This window comes from Cynocephalus volans, chromosome 2, assembly GCF_027409185.1.
Source record: "Cynocephalus volans isolate mCynVol1 chromosome 2, mCynVol1.pri, whole genome shotgun sequence".
In the NCBI taxonomy this organism is placed as follows: Eukaryota; Metazoa; Chordata; class Mammalia; order Dermoptera; family Cynocephalidae; genus Cynocephalus; species Cynocephalus volans.
The window spans coordinates 134,374,829-134,397,737 of NC_084461.1; the positions used below are offsets into that span (position 1 = coordinate 134,374,829).

The 22,909-nt window shown below is 42.4% G+C and overlaps 1 protein-coding gene across 2 annotated transcripts in view; it reads right to left on the reverse strand.

The window, feature by feature from the left end:
• The window catches only part of GLRA1 (glycine receptor alpha 1), a 115,266-nt gene that overhangs the window by 37,968 nt on the left and 54,389 nt on the right, over positions 1-22,909 (reverse strand). For both annotated transcript variants that reach the window (XM_063086878.1, XM_063086877.1), the window contains exon 4: positions 818-1,041. In XM_063086878.1, the coding sequence (XP_062942948.1) occupies positions 818-1,041 (224 nt within the window). The remainder of the gene's footprint in view (positions 1-817; positions 1,042-22,909) is intronic.

Sequence of the window (22,909 nt, forward strand, 5' to 3'; positions counted from 1 at the left end):
TCTAGGCTCTGCTACTAATAGTGGGAATTTTGGCAAGTTACTTAAAATTTCAGATTCTCACTTGTTTAATCTGCAAAATGGGCATAATAAAATCTACCTCATGGGGTTATTAGGAGGATTAGATAGATATAACACATGAAAAGTACCCAGCATAGTGAGTAAATTTTCAATGAAATGTACCTGTTATTACATGTATAAGGTAATTTCTTCACCTCTTACACATTGGTTATTTTCCCAATGTCTTGGGGAAGGAGATTAGGGACTAGGTGGGAGGGGTGGCAGGAGACTCTGAAAACTTTGTTCCTAATCAGTATCTGAAGGATACCTCATAGCTGGGGAAGGGTTCCAACCTCTTGGACTCAATGCAAAGTACGGGGGATCGAAAGAGTCTATAGAAGGGATGGAGCAGCCCTGGCTTATACCTGTGAGTAGCACCATCTATTTGGCAGGCCCATTTACCTTGAAGTTGCTGTGATTTTCCAGGCTTTGTGCCTTTGCCCCTGCTATTGGTTACCATGTTTGAATACTCTTTCCTATCTTGTTTTATTAAAATGCTGCGTAGCTTAAACTCCACCTTCTCTAGACTTCCCTGGTCTTCTTGGTTATAAAGAATGTTTTTCTCCTAGGACTCCCCAAGGTATTTTATTTTTACATGCCGATTGTAAGTTACAGAGCTGGTTCTGCCTATTCTGCAAAGATGTTGGGTTGCCAGTGCTGGTTTACCTCTGTCTGGCCTCCCTCTTACTGTCTGCTCCCAGAAGGCAGAGGGGCAAGAAACATTCCCAGGAGAGAGTGGACAAACCTGCACAGAACTCACCTGATGCTGTAGAGGACATTTCCATTCCGGGAGATCCTTAGCAGTTTGTTGTCTGTGGTGATCTCATGGAAGTGAGCCCCTTTCTCATTGGCGAAGAACAGATCAGGTTTCCAGATGGAATCCAGCATAGATGGGTCCAGGTCCAGAGAGTCATCGGGGTATTCATTATAGGCCAGGCGGGGGTCATTCCACTGTTGCCGCAGGAAAATGTTGACCCGATAGTCCTGTAGCCAGGAGACAAGGAGGTGGAGGCAGGGTTAGGCCCTGGGTTGCCAACTCTTGGAGGGCCCAGGAGCTTTTGGCCAGTGCTCTCCAAAATCCCTCCTGGAGGATGTTATTAGAGTGTGGTTTTTTTTTTCTTTTGGTGCTGGCTGGTACAGGGATCTAAACCCTTGAGCTTGGTGTGATTACACCAGGCTCTAACCAACTGCGCTGACCAGCCAGTCCTGGTTGCATCTTATGTGGCGGTGAGATGTAAAGTCTGTGCATCAGGCAAAAACCATGAGAGGCGTAGTTACCCCTGAAAATCCTCTAAGGGCCCTGCTAAGTATATTCAACTTTGAACTGAGATTATTTAAATGTTACTCTTTCTTTTGAAAAATTTCAAAATAAAGAAAAGTTTAAACACCCATTTTCATCATCCTGTTGATATTTTGTCATGTTTGCTTCATTTTTTTTGATAAGAGAAATAATACATCTAAAGTTAAAGTGCCCCTTTGCCATCAACCCCAATAGTACAGTAATTCTTATGTACACTAAGGTTTGAGAGTCACCGACCTAGACAAATTAAAGGAATAAAAGAAAAGACTAAAAGCTGATGTGTGAGCATTTAAACTACTTTGCCTAAAAAACAATTAACTCGCAAGCCGTGAAGTAGGGATGAATGGAAGAATTCTACAGTGTTCCTACTGGGCATAAGGTTCACATCACTCTGTTTTAATACCAGCCTTCTATAATTTTCTATGATGTGTTGATTTGTTTGGGAAGGTTTAATAGATGTCATGGAGTCACATCTTACTGACTTCTAAACTCAGTGCTAAGTTAATGTTTCTCTGATGGGACTGCAGTGTTGTTATTCTGCTGGGAAAAAAAAATTTATGGATCAAATCAATTAGGAAAATATTAGACTAAATGAAATGCAGTAGGTTTCTTTATTGCAGGACTTCTTAGAGACAATATGCTAATAAGTTGTGTGCATCTCCAAGTAGAGAATAAAATATGTAACATTTCCCTGGTTTATTTTGGCCAGGGAACTTTTTATATTGTGCATGATGTGCATCTTCCACAGAACATACATTAGAAATTGCTGTCCTAGTCAAAACTCCGCCCCCACCCCAACCTTTTTTGTCCCCTATATGAAGAAACAAGCCAGAGAGACTTGAGACTGGCTCAGTGTCACTCTGAAAATGCAGGGGCTGAGATGATTCTGAAACCCATGTGTCCTGACTCCTAGCTAAGGGCTTGTTCAAACTGCTGCTGCTGATCCTAGGGAACTGAAAGAGTCCATTTAGTTTCCATTCACAACCTGAGAAGCAATTAGTGGTATGGGTAGGTCTCAATGACAGGAAACTAGGTAATGCAGTTAAAAAATATTTCCATTAGAAAGTTTATTTTTAAATTTATTTTTTATTTATTTTTTAAGAGAGACATTGTAAACTTGGGACCCATAACTGTCATAAAACTGCAAGTAGAATTTGGGGTATATTTGTGTTTCCCAAGGAAGAAGGGCATAGCTCTCTGTGTTAGAATACCCCAAAGGGTCTATAGTTCCCCCAAAGATTAATAACCTCGGAGAGTTTCAAGATGGCGGCGGCTGCAGCGCCTGGCGCGGAGTAGCTGAGGTGTAAAAGGCGGCCACTGGGCCTCAGGCAGCCGGGAAACTTATGGACCTTCCTCTCACCATCTCTTAAGGGAGGACTACAGCTGCTGGCCGGTCGTGGGGGCTCAACGCCACTTTGCCCCCGGCAGGAGAGGCTGCCTCATTTACAGGCAACAGCTTTGAAGTGTGGAGCAGGAAAAGAACTGATTCTTAGCTGCAAAAGCGAGTCTTGAAACAGGGAACACGGCGCCAGGGCTGCTGTGGATGCAGCCAGGATCCCGGAGGCTGGGGCCGCACTGAAGGCAGCCAGCTGCCCTATTCAGGATTCGAGGTTTCAGACCGGCATTAAAGAAGACTCCTGGGAGAGCCCGAGCCGCGCCGCGACTGAACAGCCCAAGGCGGCAGCGCCGAGAACACGGAAGGCGACAAACCAGAGACAGAGAGCGAACACCCGACCTGGCACAGCACTGTGAGTGATCCCTGGCACAGCTCTGTTCGGAGGGTGGATGCCCACGTGGCTCCCGCCTGCACCACCAGGCCACTCACCGCCCCGGTGCTGCCTCCATTTTCCCAGGTGCGGGCAGCTCCGCCCTGCTCGGCCATCACTGAGCCCATTTGCTTGGCCTGGCGCGGGGCTTTCCGGACCCTGCGGGCCGGCCTCCTCTCCCACTCCCTCCGCGGTTCTCTGGCGGGGCTGGGGGCGTGGGGCGTCCCGACCAGTTTTGGGAGGGCAAGGAAGTACAGGCGGGCCGACTGTCACTCCACCACACCCTGGACTCCGCCCCGGTAAACTTCCTGTTACTGGGAGGCAGATACCATCTCTGCGACCACCAGTTTGGAAAAAAGCCTAACGAAGTTCTGGTTGGGAATAGTGTGGTAGGAGAGTTCCCAGGTCTGCTTGAACCTGCCGGAGAGCAGGCCGCAGGCGGGCACTAGACTCGGTTTATACCGGGGGGATACAAAGGTGAACAAGACCCAAGAAAGATCTACACAGTGCTACAAAGGCACCCAGAGAGACCGGTCGTCTGTGCCTAGCAGAAACCTGGTAGACTTCCTGGGCGAGGCGGTGCTGAGCAGGGTCTTGAAGGCCCAGCTGATAGACGAGGGGTGCAGAAGACACACCCCAGCCCAGCACAGTGTGCACAGAGGGGGGAGACGTGCGGCCAGGGAGGCGGAGACTCGACAGAAACCACACACCCGGTGGGGTCACCACTGCACGATCTAACAGCCTGGGCCAGAGCACACGGAACAGGGAGAAGTCCTGCACAGGAAGTGAAAGCTCAACAGAGATCACACACCCTGTGGTACGTGATCCACCAGCCCAGTAGAGTCCAAGCTGACCAGAAAGGTCGCTCCCCGGAGAAGCCCAAGACCCGAGGCAACCACACACACAAGACACTAAAGGCCAACTGAGCAGTCACAGCGGGAGCTATACCAAATTGGCAACCACAGCAACATCCTAGTTAGTCATTAGTCTCAAACCGGTGGACTGTGAAACCCCCTGCCACAATGAATAAACACCAAAAAAAAGACACCAGAAATACAAAAAATCAAGAAAGTACACCACCAAAAGTTAATAAATCTCATACTCTAGATCCTATAGAACAAGAAGCCCTTGAAATAACTGACAAGGAATTTCGAGTGATAATTCTAAGGAAACTGAATGAGATACAAGAAAACTCAGCTAGACATCATGATGAAATGAGGAAAAGTATACAGGATCTGAAAGAGGAAATATACAAGGAAATCAATGTCCTGAAAAAAAAAGTGTAGCAGAACTTGCTGAACTGAAGAAGTTATTCAGCGAAATAAAAAACACAACGGAGAGTTTAACCAGCAGGCTTGTGGAAGTTGAAGAGAGAACCTCTGAACTTGAAGATGGGCTGTTTGAAATAACACAAGCAGACAAAAAGAAAGAAAAAAGAATCAAGGACATGGAAGAAAATCTGAGAGAGATATCAGACAACCTCAAGCGCTAAAATATCCGAGTCATGGGTATTCCAGAAGGGGAGGAGAATGGAGATTCCATTGAAAACATATTCAACAAAATAGTGGCAGAAAACTTCCCAGGTATAGGAAAAATCACAGATCTTCAGATCCAGGAAGCTCAACGATCTCCAAACGTATTCAACCCAAAAAGGCCTTCTCCAAGACATGTCATAGTCAAATTGGCAAAACTCAGAGACAAAGAGAGAATCTTAAAAGCTGCAAGAGAGAAGCGTCAAATCACCTATAAGGGAGCCCCAATCAGGTTAACATCAGACTTCTCATCACAAACCCTAAAAGCTAGAAAGGAATGGGATGATATATTCAAAATACTAAAAGACAAAGATTGCCAGCCAAGAATACTCTACCCTGCAAGGCTATCCTTCCGAAATGAGGGGCAAATAGTATATTTCTCAGACAAACAAAAACTGCGGGAGTTCACTACCACAAGACCACCCTTACAAGAAATCCTCAAGGGAGTACTGGGTTTGGTTCCTGAAAAATAACTACCACTGCCATAAAAACCCAAGAAAAATCTAAACGCGCTAGTACAATAAAAATGGCATTCATGAAGAGAAAACAAGCTAACAAAAACACTATCTACAACCTAAGGAACCAACAAACAAAGAAACCAAACAGTAAATCAGAAAGCAAGGAACAAAAGACACCTAAGACAACCAAACAACCAATAAAATGCTAGGAATAAATCAACACCTTTCAATAACAACTCTTAATGTTAAAGGCTTAAATTCCCCAATTAAAAGACATAGACTGGCTGACTGGATCAAAAAGCAGGACCCAACTATATGCTGCCTACAAGAGACCCACCTCACCCATAAAGATTCACACAGACTAAGAGTGAAAGGATGGAAAAAGATATACCATGGAAACAGAAAAGAAAAACGAGCTGGAGTGGCTATTCTTATATCTGACAAAATAGACTTTAAACTAAAAACCATAAAAAGAGACAATGAGGGACACTACTTAATGATAAAAGGACTGATCCATCAAGAAGACATAACAATCATAAATATGTACGCACCCAATGTTGGAGCAGCCAGATTTATAAAACAAACTCTATTAGACCTAAAGAAGGAAATAGACACTAATACCATAATAGCAGGGGACCTGAACACCCCACTGTCAATATTAGACAGATCATCTAGGCAAAGAATCAGTAGAGAAACACAAGATCTAAACAAGACTCTAGACCAATTGGAATTGGCAGATATCTACAGAACATTCCACCCAACAACCTCAGAATATTCATTCTTCTCATCAGCACATGGATCATTCTCCAGGATAGATCACATATTAGGTCACAAATCAAGTCTCAATAAATTCAAAAAAATTGGAATTATCCCATGAATCTTCTCAGACCACAATGGATTAAAACTAGAAATTAATAACAAACAAAACTCTGGAAACTATACAAACACATGGAAATTAAACAGCATTCTACTTAATGACATATGGGTCCAAGAAGAAATCAAGCAGGAAATCAAAAAGTTTATTGAAAGTAATGAAAACAATGATACATCATACCAAAACCTGTGGGATACTGCAAAAGCAGTATTGAGGGGAAAATTTATTGCATTAAATGCTCACTTCAGAAGAATGGAAAGATGGCAAGTGAACAACCTAACACTTCACCTTAAAGAACTAGAAAAACAAGAACAATCCAAACCTAAAGTTAGCAGACGGAAAGAAATCATTAAGATCAGAGCAGAACTGAATGAAATTGAAAACCAAAAAACAATTCAAAAGATCAACGAATCAAAAAGTTGGTTTTTTGAAAAGATAAATAAAATAGACAAACCATTAGCATGGCTAACAAAAAAAAAGAAGAGAGAAGACTCAAATAACAAAAATTAGAAATGAAAAAGGCGATATTACAACTGATTCATCTGAAATACAAGGAATCATTCGAGACTACTATAAACAACTATACGCCAACAAATTTGAAAATCTGGAAGAAATGGATAAATTTCTGGACACACACAAGCTCCCAAAACTGAACCGTGAAGACGTAGAAAATTTGAACAGACCAATAACAATAAAGGAGATTGAAGCTGTTATCAGAAGGCTCCCAACAAAGAAAAGCCCAGGACCAGATGGATTCACAGCAGAATTTTACCAAACATTCAAACAGGAATTGACACCGATTCTTTACAAACTATTCCAAAAGATTGAAACGGACGCAACTCTCCCAAACTCATTCTATGAAGCAAACATCATCCTGATACCAAAACCAGGTAAAGATATAACCAAAAAAGAAAACTACAGGCCGATATCCTTGATGAATATAGATGCAAAAATCGTCACTAAAATACTAGCAAACAGAGTAGAGCAACACATACGAAAAATTATTCATCACGATCAAGTGGGATTCATCCCAGGGATGCAAGGTTGGTTCAACATACGCAAATCAATAAATGTGATACACCATATCAATAAACTCAAACACAAGGACCATATGATCATCTCTATAGATGCTGAAAGAGCATTTGATAAAGTTCAGCACTCATTCATGACAAAGATAAGTTAGGTATAGAGGGAAAGTATCTCAACATAATTAAAGCCATATATGCCAAACCCACTGCCAATATCATCCTGAATGGGGAAAAGCTGAAAGCTTTTCCTTTAAGGACAGGAACTAGACAAGGATGCCCACTCTCACCACTCCTATTCAACATAGTGTTGGAAGTACTAGCCAGAGCAATCAGAGAAGAGAAGGAAATAAAGGGCATCCAGATTGGAAAAGATGATGTCAAACTGTCCCTGTTTGCAGATGACATGATCCTATATATCGAACAGCCTAAAACCTCTACAAAAAAACTCTTGGAATTGATAAATGATTTCAGCACAGTAGCAGGATACAAAATCAACACACAAAAATCAGTAGCATTTCTTTTCTCCAATAGTGAACATGCAGAACGAGAAATCAAGAAAGCCTGCCCATTTACAATAGCCACCAAAAAAATAAAATACTTAGGAATTGAGTTAACCAAGGAGGTGAAAAATCTCTATAATGAGAACTACAAACCACTGCTGAGAGAAATTAGAGAGGATACAAGAAGATGGAAAGATATTCCATGCTCTGGGATTGGAAGATTCAACATAGTGAAAATGTCCATACTACCCAAAGTGATATACAAATTCAATGCAATCCCCATCAAAATTCCAAAGACATTTTTCTCAGAAATGGAAAAAACTATCCAGACATTTATATGGAACAATAAAAGACCACGCATAGCCAAAGCAATGCTCAGCAAAAAAAATAAAGCTGGAGGCATAACACTACCTGACTTTAAGCTATACTACAAAGCTATAATAACCAAAACAGTATGGTACTGGCATAAAAACAGACACACTGACCAATGGAATAGAATAGAGAATCCAGAAATCAACCCACACACTTACTTCCATCTGATCTTTGACAAAGGCACCAAGCCTATTCACTGGGGAAGGGACTGCCTCTTCAGCATGTGGTGCTGGGATAACTGGATATCAATATGCAGGAGAATGAAACTAGATCCATACCTCTCACCGTATACTAAAATCAACTCAAAATGGATTAAGGATTTAAATATACACCCTGAAACAATAAAACTTCTTAAAGAAAACATAGGAGAAACACTTCAGGAAATAGGACTGGGCACAGACTTCATGAATACGACCCCAAAAGCACGGGCAACCAAAGGAAAAATAAACAAATGGGATTATATCAAACTAAAAAGCTTCTGCACAGCAAAAGAAACAATTAAAAGAGTTAAAAGACAACCAACAGAGTGGGAGAAAATATTTGCAAAATATACATCTGACAAAGGATTAATATCCAGAATATATAAGGAACTCAAACAACTTTACAAGAAGAAAACAAGCAACCCAATTAAAAAATGGGCAAAAGAGCTAAGTAGGCATTTCTCTAAAGAAGATATGCAAATGGCCAACAGACATATGAAAAAATGCTCAACATCACTCAGCATCCGGGAAATGCAAATCAAAACCACATTGAGATACCATCTAACCCCAGTTAGGATGGCTAAAATCCAAAAGACTATGAACGATAAATGCTGGCGAGGCTGCAGAGAAAAAGGAACTCTCATACATTGTTGGTGGGACTGCAAAATGGTGCAGCCTCTATGGAAAATGGTATGGAGGTTCCTTAAACAATTGCAAATAGATCTACCATACGACCCAGCCATCCCACTGTTGGGAATATACCCAGAGGAATGGAAATCATCAAGTCGAAGGTATACCTGTTCCCCAATGTTCATCGCAGCACTCTTTACAATAGCCAAGAGTTGGAACCAGCCCAAATGCCCATCATCAGATGAGTGGATACGGAAAATATGGTACATCTACACAATGGAATACTACTCAGCTATAAAAACGAATGAAATACTGCCATTTGCAACAACATGGATGGACCTTGAGAGAATTATATTAAGTGAAACAAGTCAGGCACAGAAAGAGAAATACCACATGTTCTCACTTATTGGAGGGAGCTAAAAATTAATATATAAATTCACACACACACATACACATACACACACACAAACCGGGGGGGGGGGAGAAGATATAACAACCACAATTATTTGAAGTTGATACGACAAGCAAACAGAAAGGACATTGTTGGGGGGGAGGGGGGGAGGGAGAAGGGAGGGAGGTTTTGGTGATGGGGAGCAATAATCAGCTACAATGTATATCGACAAAATAAAATTAAAAAAAAAAAAAAAGATTAATAACCTCCGTTCAAGTCCAACTTGAAATGTTCTTCTTCAAGGGATAATTTCCACACATGAGGGTGTGCTATTGCTCTTTCCCTGAGAGGGCTGAATAAATATGATCATGTTATGTATTCTTCTGGGGTGCTGCTTCTAAATCTTCATCAGTCTTGATCTGTCATTGGTGGAAATGAACTAAAACAACCTTTCTCCTCACCCTAACCCATGCCCACGTCCTCCACAGCACATGCCTCCTTCTCTTTTCCTACAGAAATATCAATGGCTTCATAAAATGTTCCAAGGTATTTTACAGGATTGTTCAATAATTTAATTGAAGCCTCTCCCTCCAGCCCCATAGAAAGTGACATTTGGTCTTGTACTTTCGTGTCTTGTGTGTCCTGTGGTGGAGGGAGAACTTCAGGCCAGGCCTGGATGTTGGTTTTTGTTTTTCCTGCTGACAGTAATGGACAGTTCCCAATCTGACCCATTCAGATCAGGGGGTTGGAAACAGCTTCTCTTTCTCTCTTGGGTTTTACATATGTGTGTGTGTGTGTGTGTGTGTGTGTGTGTGTGTGTGTGTGTGTGTTATAATGAGGTACAGGGCAGGTCACATGTGAGGGAACAGACTATAAATGGTTGGGCAGAAAAAACCTTCAGTCCCCAAACCCCAGCTGCACTTTTGATATTCTTGCCAGTGACATGTCAAGCCTGTTTATGTGGCAGGAAGGAAGAAAAGAAAGTGGCATTTCTTAAAATGGTCTGTTAGGCACCAGGCTCTGTTCTAGATACTGTCACATACATTTAAATCCTCACAAAACCCCTGCAAGCTAGACATTCAGATTCCCATAGTGAAGGAAGCAGGCTTGGAAAGGTTGAGAAATGTGTCCAAGGCACAGGGCTAAAGCATGGTAGAGCTGGGGTCGGAATTGGAATCAGCCTAACCCTCTGGTGAGTACTTGTGGGTTAGGTCACACAGGTATGGACTGCCATGTCTGTGTCAGAGACACTCTCAACCCCATTGTAGAGGCATATTCTGCCTGTTTGGTTTAAGCCTTATCTCTTACAAGAGGGTTGGTGTTCCCAGGATTCCCTGACCTCTTCCTTTCTCATCTCCTAGTGATGGAGTTTGGATGTGTTGTCCTCTCCAAAACTCATGTGGAAATTTGATCTCCAATGTGGCAGTGTTGGAAACTGATTGAGTCGTGGGAGCAGATCTCTCATGAATGGATTAATGCTCTCCCTGGGGGAGGAGGGGTAGTGAGTAAGTTGTTGCTCTATTAGTTCCCACGAGAGCTGATTGTTTAAAGGACCCTGGCAACTCTTCTCTCTCTCTCTTGCTTCCTCTCTCACCATGTGATCTGCTTGCACCTGCTGGCTGCCTGCCACTTTCCGCCATGAGTAGAGTCAGCCTGAGGCCCATGCCAGATGCAGCTGTCCCAGAATCGTAAGCCAAATAAACCTCTTTTCCTTATAAATTATGCAGTCTCAGGTATTTCTGTTATAGCAACACAAATGGACTAAAACACCTAGCAAGACCGAATCACCAGAAACATTTAATTGAGCACTTCCTTACTGTGTGTGTCTTATCTCCTCAGCTTGATCAGAAGCAATCTGAGGGGATGAACAAGATCTTATATTTTTCCTGCACTTTTTCACCTACTCAACCAGTCAGTTCACCTGCAAGCTACCCAGTACCCAGGAGAAGGAGGAGGAGGCACCATCAGAAAAAGTTGGAGCAGAATGGGCTTTCCTCATTTTATAGCTAGAGAGACTAAGACCGAGAGGGAGAAGGTATTTTCTAAGGTCACACAGCAATTCTGTAAAGGACCCGGGATTAGAGCTTGGCTCTGCTTCTTTGGGCCTCATTGTTAAAAGAAATTAGGCTAGATGGTCTCTAAGTACCCTTTCAAATCTAACAGCTAATTGTGATTAGTTTTATTTTTTCCAACAACACTTAATTGAGTATCTACTAAGTGTTGGGCACTGTTTTAAGCACTGGGGAGTCTGCTGAGAACAAGAAAGATATATTTATTCAGTTACAGAGCTTACAGTATAATGTTTACCACATACTGAAACAAGGGCTCTGATAGGGGTTAAGTATAGGGTGCTAGGGAAATATAGAAGACAGATCTCCCCTCTAGACTTGGGGGCCGTAATCAGGGGAGTCTCCAGGAAGAAATGATATTACCAAATATGATTGAACCAGAGAGGAAAAGCATTTGAGTGGCTGGAAATGCATATGTGAAGGCTTAAGGGCAAAGCAAGTATGCCCAGCACTTTGGGAGGAATTGCAAGGGAATGAATGAGAGGAGTCGGGGAAAGCAGAGTCTTGCAAGCTGCACTGAGGAATATGGGTCTTTCATCCTGGTAGTAGTGCAGAGGCTCTGAAGTATTTTAAATAGGGATGGACATTATTACATTTATATTCTATTACTGATATTTAAAAAATATTTTATTTTTTCTTATTGCAGAAGTAAAGCATGTTGACAGTAAAAATTTTAAATGGGCATCATCTAAAAAAAAAACAAAACAATAAAACCTGTAAGGGCTCATTATGAGATGACTAATGAAAAGTTAGAGTGAGAGACCTGGAGAATGTATCTTAGTGTCCTCAGGCAGCTTGACTCCTTCTACCCACAGCTGCTGGCTACTCCTCTCAGCAGCTGCTACCCAAACAAGTTGCTTCCATTGATTTTCTCCTCCCTAGATGGTAAACTGTAGTGGGAAGTAAAGTTTGGAAGATCAATGTAATTGGTGTAATAGGCTGAAAGCTAAATGCTGTTTTGCTTACTTAGCTGTACATTTACGTTGGTTGGTGTTCAACATACTGGGGGTCCATGTTCAAGGTCAGGGACCTGAGGTGCTATATTTAAACTCTCCACCCTAGAATCTCAACATTCCACCTCCAGTAGCTGGTTTCTAGGTCTCAAACTTTTAAGGGTAGCCCATAAACCTGAAGCAGGAGGGATTTTCAGAGCCCTAGTTCAATAGTCTTCAGCATCAACTCACCCATCCTGCCTCTGAGATTCTCTGATGGTCTGATTTCTGGTGACTGGGCAACTAGCTGCCTTGCTTGTAAGACCAATGTAAAGTATCAATTCATTCATTCATTCATTCATTCATTCACTCATTCCACAAACATTTATCGAGGGCTTCCTGTGTGCCACCTACATTTGGATCTGCCCCTCCTCCCATTGCATCTAATTTCAGATTCTCACCTCTCCTAATAAACTCCTCTAAACTCAGTATTGTGGTGAAATAGGAAGCATGAAGTATTTTAGTAGGAAAGAGCCCAGAGACTGTGTGAGTGTGTTGGTGGGAAGGAGATGTGGAGGGCAAGCCCACTGTAGTCAGAACCAGAGGCATAGATAGCACCAAGAGGTGGATAAAGGGGCCAAACTCTTATACCTTTTAAGTCCAGCTCTCAAAGGGATGTCTCTTTTCTAAACTCAATCCATTCTATAAACACTTATTAGGCTGAGTGTGAGTACCATGAGAGTGGAGACACAAGGTCTTGGTTTCTGCACTTACAGTGCTCAAATTATCTGGGAGGCAAGATAAGATATGGTCACAAATATTTATCATACAAAACTGGAAATGATAAGGGTATAAGAAATTCTAACAAACTGCAGTAGACATTGCTCTCCAGTCATAGAGATTACTTGCAGTCAGGTTGGGTGAATCTGGGAAAGCTTTTGGAGAGAAGGTGGCAGTTGAGATGGCCCCTTTCACCTTGTTAATAGATCTGCAACATAACCAGTGCCATTTTAGACAAGCCCAAGTACAAAATGGCACCATCCACCTCCTCCCCTCCCTTCCCCCATTCTCTTTTACAAGAAGCCTCATGGTTTCGGAGAAAATGAAACTTTTGGCATTTCTGCATGCGCAGAACTCTCCACTCCCATGACCTAACTCAATCCCCACCCCGGAATTACATCACCTAGCTCTTGGCGCCAACATACCAATATAAGCTCCCACTGCCCTGTGTTAGTGGCTGTCCCCCATTTTCAGGGCAGCCCCAGGCTGTCCTCAATTTTGAGTACAGCTTGGCAGATTTCTTTCTTTAATAAAGCTTGAATGGTACCCGGCATCTCAGCTCACTTTCTTTCACTTGTTTCATCCTCCTGAAGTTAGCATCTCTAGATCTGGTAGTGTTCTGATATGAACACTCTCTGGTTTTGCCTGGAAAGGAGACCAGTGATGTGTGAGGAGGAAGGACAGGTCAGTAGTACAGGCTGAGAGCAGGACAGGACATGAAGACTAGGGCTTCAGCCTTGGGGTATTTAGGATTAGGATGTGTAGAGTTGGGGGTAAAAGGCACCTTGTGGAGAAGGACTAGCACAAGCAATGGTGTGTAGGCAGGGGCATTCACATGGTTCAGTTTACCTCAGTCAGTAGCAGCATAAGTATTAACAGTTCTCCCTTATCGAGTATCTAGTATGTACCAGGCATTGTGTCTAAGCATGCCACACACTTCAGCTTATTTTATCTTTAAAACAATCCTATGACACAGTTATTTTCGACCTAATTTTATAGATGAAAAAGGCACAGGGAGATTAAGTACTTTGTCTAAATTCACACAGTCAGTAAACAGTGGGGCTAGAGTTTGAACCTGGTTTGTCTGATTATATAAAGTTCATATTCTCACCCACTGTGCTGTGACAAGGCTGTAAAATGGATTGATTTCAGATTGTGGATATCCTCAGCTGCCAAATCAAGGTATATGGATTTTATTCTGTAGCCAGTTTGGTACCACTGAGGACTTAAGTAGTGGAGCAATATCAGTTTGACTTCAGGAAGATCAGTATGGCAGGAACAACCAGGGGGTATTGGAAGCAAGAGAAAACAAGTACAAGGACACCTGTTTTGAGGTTGTTGTGACAGTTGAGAGGTAAGGGGATCTAAACTAAGATAGAAGGAACAGAGAATGGGGGTAGATGATAGAATCATAGTTGTCATCATCATCATCATCATTATCATCATCAAATACTATAGCTAGAAAGAACCTTGGAGACTTCTGTGTCAAATCCTTTATTTTACAGATGGCCCGGAGAGGGAGAGGGACTTTCCCAGGGCCATACAGCAATTCAGTGACTAAGGTGGGATTTGCATGCAGAAATCTTGACCCCTATCCTGCTTCTTTATCTATTTGCGTTGTATGCCTTGGAAGACAGCCCCAGGGCCAGGAGGAGAAGAACCAAGTTGAATCTGCCATTGGGCAGGCTTGGCTTCCCTGGGGGAGCTCTAACATGGGCTCAGTTCTGACAGGGTTTGTGATTAAGATGCATTAAGAGCTGGACCAGTTTGCGAAAGACCAGGGGCCCAGGGGCCCATTCAGAGTGCGGGATGGTCAGGCTTGATTATGAGTTGCTGCTTCCTTTCCCACCTACTGCCCTTCCTCTCAAACACTTTCCCCAAACTCTGAGAAGTACTATGAATGATAGGATCATAAATGTCGCCTAAAAATGTGGCAAGAGTCAGCTTCAGTCTCCTCACAATCCTTAGTTGGCACATGTAGGGTTTACTAAACCCTGGCTGAATGACAGATAATGTGCTAAGTGCTTGAATCTTCTCACCAAATTTTCACAATGATATTTTACAGAGAAACTGAGGACTGGGGATATTTAGTGCTTTGTCTAAACTTAGTGACAGAGCTAAGACTTTACTGCAGCACTGTTTGACTCCAAAGTCCTATGCTTTTAAGTAATATACTGTACGGCTACTTTTATTAATAATGTCATATTACTTGCTGCTTTTTACTTTTCTAAGTACCCTCACATTCGATTTTGTTCTATGAGTTTTGGCATGGAAGAGAAGATTCTTATCCCCTTTGAACATATGTGGAACTAAACCCCTAAAAGCTCAAGTTCCCACCACTAGTTACTGGTAGATCCAGAATTGATAATTATGCAAATAATGTTAATGTATTCAGACTTGACCACAGGCAGGAAACTACGCTAAGAGCTTTATGTGTGTTATTTTATCTTTATAATAAGGCTTGCCAGTTAGCTCAGTTGTTTAGAGTGTGGTACTGATAACATCAGCATCTAGGGTGCGATCCCTGTACTGGCCAGCCACTATTCCCCAATCTACCCCCCAAAAAGTTTCACAAGAATCTTGTGATGTAGGTTCTGTTATCACTCTAATTTCACAGTTAGGGAAATCAAGGTATTTCTGGCATCACACAGCTAGTAGGTAGCAAAGCTGGGATTTGAAGCCAAGATGTTAATTCCAGAGCTCAAGCATTTAACCAGAAGACTTCACTACCCAGAATTTCCCACAATTGCACTGAGAGATGGTTTCTTGGATACTTCCCCTGGCTGCTGTTATATACCTGTGGGTTTGTAGATGTCCACAACTAGCAGGAAGTATTAAAAGGTTTAAAGGACAGAAAGCTTCTGTGCCAGGTATAACAGTCCTCTAGTGCCCTATTCCTGATTTTACCCATGGATTTGACCTGTCTGCATTGCTCTGTACCCAGTGCTAGCAGACTGCCTGGCCTCTTGCTCCTTGGCTCCAGATGCCTGCTTTGTGCCTTAACCTCTCTGAAGTCACCACACTGCCTGATACACTCTCATTTGGATATCACACAGTTAGAGCTACATTTGTTGTAAAGAACTATAGATGGTTTGGACCCGTGGAACTGAGCATCTTTGTTTGTCTTTAGGGGATCACTAAAGCCCAGCATGCATTTAATAATTACATAAAAATGCTAATAGCAGCTACTTTTATTGGGTGCCTAACATTTGCTAGAACTTTATATGTATTGTATCTCTAAATCTTTCATCAACCTAGCATACTGGGTATTATTATTCTCATTTTACAGGGGAGGGAACTGAAATTCAGAGAGGTTAAATGGAGGTTAAGCATCTTGCCTAAAGTCACATAGTTAGTAGATGCTGGAGCAGGAATATAAATCCAGGACTTCTGGTTCCTAATTTTACACTCTGTTGACAGTTGCATGCTGTCTCTCTATTTCCTTTTTTTTTAAAAAAAATTTTAAACCAAGTTTCATCTATTTTATTTTAAACCACCTGTTTTAAATATTTATTATTTGATCAAATATCTTAAATTAAATATTTACCATTTAAAATATTATTAAATATTTTATTAAACATTTAAAATATATTTAAATTTAAAAAATTTAAACATAATTGATTATATATATTTGTGGGGTACCAAGTTGACTATCAATACTTGTGTACAATCTGTGATAATTAGCATATTCGTGATTATAAAATATAATCATTTTTTGTGTCCATTAACTAATTTCTTAACACCACTTCCCTTCCCCCTTTCTCACCTCTAGTAACCACAGTTTTGTTCTCTCCTTTTGAAAGTTCAACATTATTGTGATTGTTCTCTTTCTTCCTTCCTCCCTCTCCCTTCCTTCCTTCCTTTCTTTTTTCCTTCCTTTCTTCCTTTTTTCCTTCCTTCCTTCCTTCCTTTCTCTCTCTCTCTCTCTCTCTTTCTTTGCTCCCACTTATGAGTGAGGACATGCAGTATTAATGTTTTAAACCATTTATTGGCTGGATGAAGGAAATATAGTGGAGATAGTATACTTGGACTCCACTGAGCCCATGTGACAGGTTGGTTCATAAATAAATACACTAACTTTGAATTGGGATATTAAATAGTGAGGAGAATTCACAACTGGTTGCCAAAGAGTACAAACTGAAGGGTGGGTGTTAACCTGGAAGAGGAAAGAGGACAGTGTTGGTAGTACAGGGCACAATAGTGAGACATGCCACTAACAAACTTAGAAATTTGGAAAATAAGGTCCCCCTCTGAGAGTTAAACTGACAACGGAGATGAATTTGTAATGGGAGAATTTGGCGAGGCCCAGCATCAATCATAACAGCCCATGTGTAATCTCAACGATTTACGACAGGCATGTGCTAGTAATTTAATAAGTAGAAGCCTAATTTATTGTATTAAATCTTGTTTAGAGAACTATTTTATAAACATATGTGGGACAGTATGAGAAAGGACAGTTCAAGAAGCAGGAATTTGGCAGCTGCTAATCAGCATGATCTGGGGGATAGCGCCACCGTGTCTGGGGATGGCTGGGGGAATACCAGCCTTTCTGTTACTGGACAGAGTGACGAGACAGGGAAGGTTTCTTAGACCTCTCTCTGGCCTGGATGACATTTCCTTCAAGACTGTCTACTTTCCTTTCCTCTAATGGCAGGTATGACAAAAGAAACTTTTGCTTGGCTTTCCTGGTATTTGGAGAGTGACAAGGGAGCACAGTCGTGGAGGATACAAGCCTTCCTATCATGAGAACAGAAAGCCATACTGTAAATTGAAATAACTTGGCAGTCTGACTTCCCCTCCTCAGTCTGTTGTGGAGTAGATTGTCCTGAGTCAGCCTTCCTGAATCTAATCTGATGGAGGGCCACACTCTGGACTGTCCTAAATTCACTGTTGTGATGCCTCCTGTGGTGGTGTATTGGGAGCATATCATCCATACACGATACCAAGACTACTTATTACCCCATTATCCACCCATTAGAGACACTAATGGCATTTCTGAGGGCTCTCTCCTCAGCCCTCTCTGAGCATCCAATGCTCTGTGGAGTGTAAAGCTGTGTCTAACTGGATAACATTTAATAGACTTTCTCCCTGATACTTCAAACTCAACAGTGTAACAGTGACCTAGGATAAGGTGTGTAGAAAGACAGAAAGTATAAAAGGAAAAGCAACAACAAAAAATAATCACATCCACAATAATAACCAACCCCACAAAATGTCTAGGAATAAAGTTAACAAGAGATGTGCATTGTATACATTTAAAAAAAACCTCTAAAACTTTACTCAAAGGCATAAAGAAATACCTATATAAATGGAGAGACATACCATATTTATAAAACACTGTAAAGATGTCATTTCTTCCCAAGTTAGTCTGTAAACTCAATGCAATCCCAATCAGAATCTGAGGAGATTTTTATAGGCCTCAACAAGCTGATTCTAAAGTTCTTATGGAAGACAGAATGGGATGGAAAAGGTCGAGAAAACTTGTAAAAGAAGAACAATGGAGCATTTTCTTTACCAGACATAGAAATATAATGTTAAATTGTAGTAATTAAAGATTGTGGTATTCATGCAGAAACAGACAGGTAGAGCAATGGAGCAATCAACTGATTCTAGAAACTAGAAATGAATATATAAGGATTTAGTTTATGAGAAGGATAGCATTGCAGATCAGTGAAGAAATAATGGCTATTTGAAAAATAGTGTTGGATTAATTGCTACCTAATCAGAGAAAAATAGAGTTAAATCACCATCACATACTTAACAGAAAATTAAACTCCAAATGGACTAAGGACGTACATACAAAAAAAGTAATCTGAGAGACAGAGCGAGCGCCCGACCTGGCACAGCACTGTGAGTGATCCCTGGCACAGCTCTGTTCGGGGGGTGGATGCCCACGCGGCTCCCCGCCTGCACCACCAGGCCACTCACTGCCCCGGTGCTGCCTCCATTTTCCCAGGTGCGGGCAGCTCCGCCCTGCTCGGCCATCACTGAGCCCATTTGCTTAGCCTGGCGCGGGGCTTTCCGGACCCTGCGGGCCGGCTTCCTCTCCCACTCCCTCCACGGTTGTCTGGCAGGGCTGGGGGTGTGGGGCGTCCCGACCAGTTTTGGGAGGGCTAGGAAGTACGGGCGGGCCGACTGTCACTCCACCACACCCTGGACTCCGGCCCCGGTAAACTTCCTGTTACTGGGAGGCAGATACCATCTCTGCGACCACCAGTTTGGAAAAAAGCCTAACGAATTTCTGGTTGGGAATAGTGTGGTAGGAGAGTTCCCAGGTCCGCTTGAACCTGCCGGAGAGCAGGCTGCAGGCGGGCACTAGACTCGGTTTATACCGGGGGAATACAAAGGTGAACAAGACCCGAGAAAGATCTACACAGTGTTACAAAAACACCCAGAGAGACCGGTCGTCTGTGCCTAGCAGAAAACCTGGTAGACTTCCTGGGCGAGGCGGTGCTGAGCAGGGTCTTGAAGGCCCAGCTGATAGACGAGGGGTGCAGAAGACACGCACCAGCCCAGCACAGTGTGCACAGAGGGGGGAGACGTGCGGCCAGGGAGGCGGAGACTCGACAGAAACCACACACCCGGTGGGGTCGCCACTGCACGATCTAACAGCCTGGGCCAGAGCACACGGAACGGGGAGAAGTCCTGTACAGAAAGTGAAAGCTCAACAGAGATCACACACCCTGTGGTACGTGATCCACCAGCCCAGCAGAGTCCAAGCTGACCAGAAAGGTGGATCCCCGGAGAAGCCCAAGACCCGAGGCAACCACGCACACAAGACACTAGAGGCCAACTGAGCAGTCACGGCGGGAGCCATACCAAATTGGCAACCACAGCAACATCCTAGTTAGTCATTAGTCTTAAACCGGTGGACTGTGAAACCCCCTGCCACAATGAATAAACACCAAAAAAAAGACACCAGAAATACAAAAAATCAAGAAAGTACACCACCAAAAGTTAATAAATCTCATACTCTAGATCCTATAGAACAAGAAGCCCTTGAAATAACTGACAAGGAATTTCGAGTGATAATTCTAAAAGTAATCTGTAACATTTTTCAAAATACCTAATCATCATATGGAAAGATGCTCAAATTCAGTAGAAATCTGAAATGCAAATTAAAAATGACAGTGAGGTACCATATTGAAAGTCCCATTTGGTGAAAACCAAAAAGCTTGATAATATCTTGGGTTGGCAAAGATGAGGAGAAATGAGCACTGTTGGAAGGGAATTGGGAAATAATATCTGTCAAAATGTTTTTATAAAGTATGTGTCCTTGAATAGCTCACTTGGCGCAGTGTTGTAACACCAAGGTCAGGGTCCCCCACTGGCCATCCACCGAAAAAAAGAAAAAAAGTGCATGTGCTTTCATAAAGCAATTCCACTTCTGAAATATATCCTAAGGAAACGCACAAAGAGTTATACAAAATAATATCCATTGTGGCATTGTACAAACAATTGTGGAAAACTGGATAAACCTAAAGGTGAATCTGGAGAAGAGTTGATTACATATTGTAAATGATCGTGTGTTTATACCATGGAATTTTACAGGGAGGCTATAAAGTCTGGAAACAAGGATAGCATTTTGTTATATATTTCATATAATATGAATAAAGCACTTGTGTATTCTCCCATCTTTCCAAATTTGGGGGTGTATGGAGAATTAAAAAGAATTAGGTAGCCCTAAGTACAGTGATGTGGAGAGACACTGAGCCATGGTGAAACCAGAACGAGTAGATTGTATTGCGCAGTCCTACTACACAGATGCGTGTACGTGCCTACATGTATGTACAGTCAGGGAAAGGAGATTGGCAGGGTCTACACTGAATTTTATTTGTAGTGGTTAACTCAGGATAGGACAATGGGAATTGGAGGGGAGGGGAGAGTGGGGACATTCTTATTTCTCTCTCTCTTTTTATTGGACTAATTACAAAAGCTTGTTTTCGTGTATTACTCACATACTGAAAAAATGTTCCAGAGTGGTGCGAGTCAACATTGTGACATGGCTACTGAAACTGGAAAGTCTTCCAGGCGGAATGTGTAGAAATGGATTCTAGGACTCTGAGGAAGTTCTCCAAGGGCTTCCTGGGGGAGGCTGAGACTGAGGGAGAGGCCAAGAGAGTGGGATTCCTGGCTCCTGCTGTACTTCAGCCAGAACATCCCATTTAAAAATGAACTGTGGAGGTGGGGCTGCTGTTAAAAACAATATTTTGAAATTCAATTGCCCAGAATAAGGGTGATGATGGCCCCCACTTTGCTCTGCTCTGAGCCCTCCTGTGGGCCAGGGTTATTTCTTGCCTTCTCATCTCAAGATGGAAATAAATGCACTGGATGCACTCTGAGGACACCACCCTGCATGGTGGAGGGACTGAAGACCAGAGAGACTGGTCGAGAAGGCCAGGCTTGGAGAGGGCCAAGAGAGCCAGCCTCAGTTATCGGAAGGGCTGTCGGGTGAGTAGATTGGTCTGTGTGGCACTAGGGTCAGGATTAAAGCAACGGGTAAATGGAGGTTTCAGAGTTGTCCAAAGATGAAATGGGCTGCCCGAGCAGGTATTGGGTTCCCCATCCCTGGAGGTGTGCAAGTGGAAACTCCCTGGCTGTGAGATTTGTGGCAGGGATTCCAATGACAGATGAGGGTTTGACTTGAGAACTTCCAAGGTTAATTCTTTTCACAAGTACTGATTAGCTCTTAAGATTCAAGCAATATGTGGGGCACTGGAAATAAAGAGGTGATTGAGAGAGACAAGTTCTCCACTCTAGATAAAAAAGCAAACAAAGCAACAAACAAATGAACTTTAAATTTTCAAAATTACTCCAAAGATAATGGAACATGGTGATATGACAGAGTAACTGGAAGGAGGAACATTTTTAGGTAGGGAATCAGAGAAAGACCCTCTGAAGAGATACCTGAGCTGAGACCTGGAGAATGAGAAGAGCTATTCATGCAGAGATCTTTGTGGACAGAGGGAAGAGAATACAGTAACAGCATTAGTAAGCTGGTGCAGGACTTGAAGTGGGAGAATTCTGTGATCTTATTTGGGGTTTACAATGATCTCTCTAGCAATGGTGAGAAGTGGTAGTGGACATGAGGAGGGGAGGCAGGGAGACTAGTTAGGAGGCCATTGTTGTCAAGCAGGAGATAGATGATGCCAATTTTAACTAAGGTTGACAGTAGCAAATTTGGAAAAAAGTGGATGGATTTCAGTTTTATTTCTGTGATTCAAGATATCTGCTTCATTCAATCAATTGATCCCAGAATAGGTTGGCATTGTGAAGTGACAGCTTCCTACCCAATGCGCTAATATTTATGGTTGGACTTGCTGTGGACTAGTTGAATTGTTTCCTCAAAGTTCATATATTAGAAGCTTAATTCTCACTGTTACTGTGGAGGGTGAGAAATCCTATTATAGTAATTAAAAGGTGGGGCCTTGAAGAGTTGATTAGATTGTAGGACCATGCCATAGTGAATGGAATAATAATTGTGGTCAGGGGTGTGGTTCTGAGGGCTTTAAAAGGAGAGCACATGAGAGTCTTTCTCTCTGCTCCACCATTTTCTACCAATGTGTGAGACCCACACATTGCTGTAAAGCCACCACCAAAGAAAACCCTTGCCAGATGTGTTCTTTGGAGTATGGACTTCCCAGCCTCTGAAACTGTAAGCAGTAAATTTCATTTTCTTATAAATTACCTTGTTCCAGGTATTTTGTTATAAGCAACAGAAACAGACTAATACAGATGTAAGGAGCTTTTAATCTCCTTGTGGGTAGCTGTTTTCTTATGTCTTGAGGTCCTATTTGCAAATACCCAAAGGGATGGATGGCCAAGGTCTTCTTGTGATACATGTTCTGACAGAGTTGCACAAATCCTACTGAGCCTCTTGTTAGCCAAACCACAGGGCAGAAGACCAGGATTAGGTTGTGTCCTCACCTGGCTTCATGATCCCCTTGGCTCTGTCACTTCCCCTCTTGCCTCATGCTCAGCAGATAGACTAGACCAAGAATATGGCTTCAGGAGTCAGGA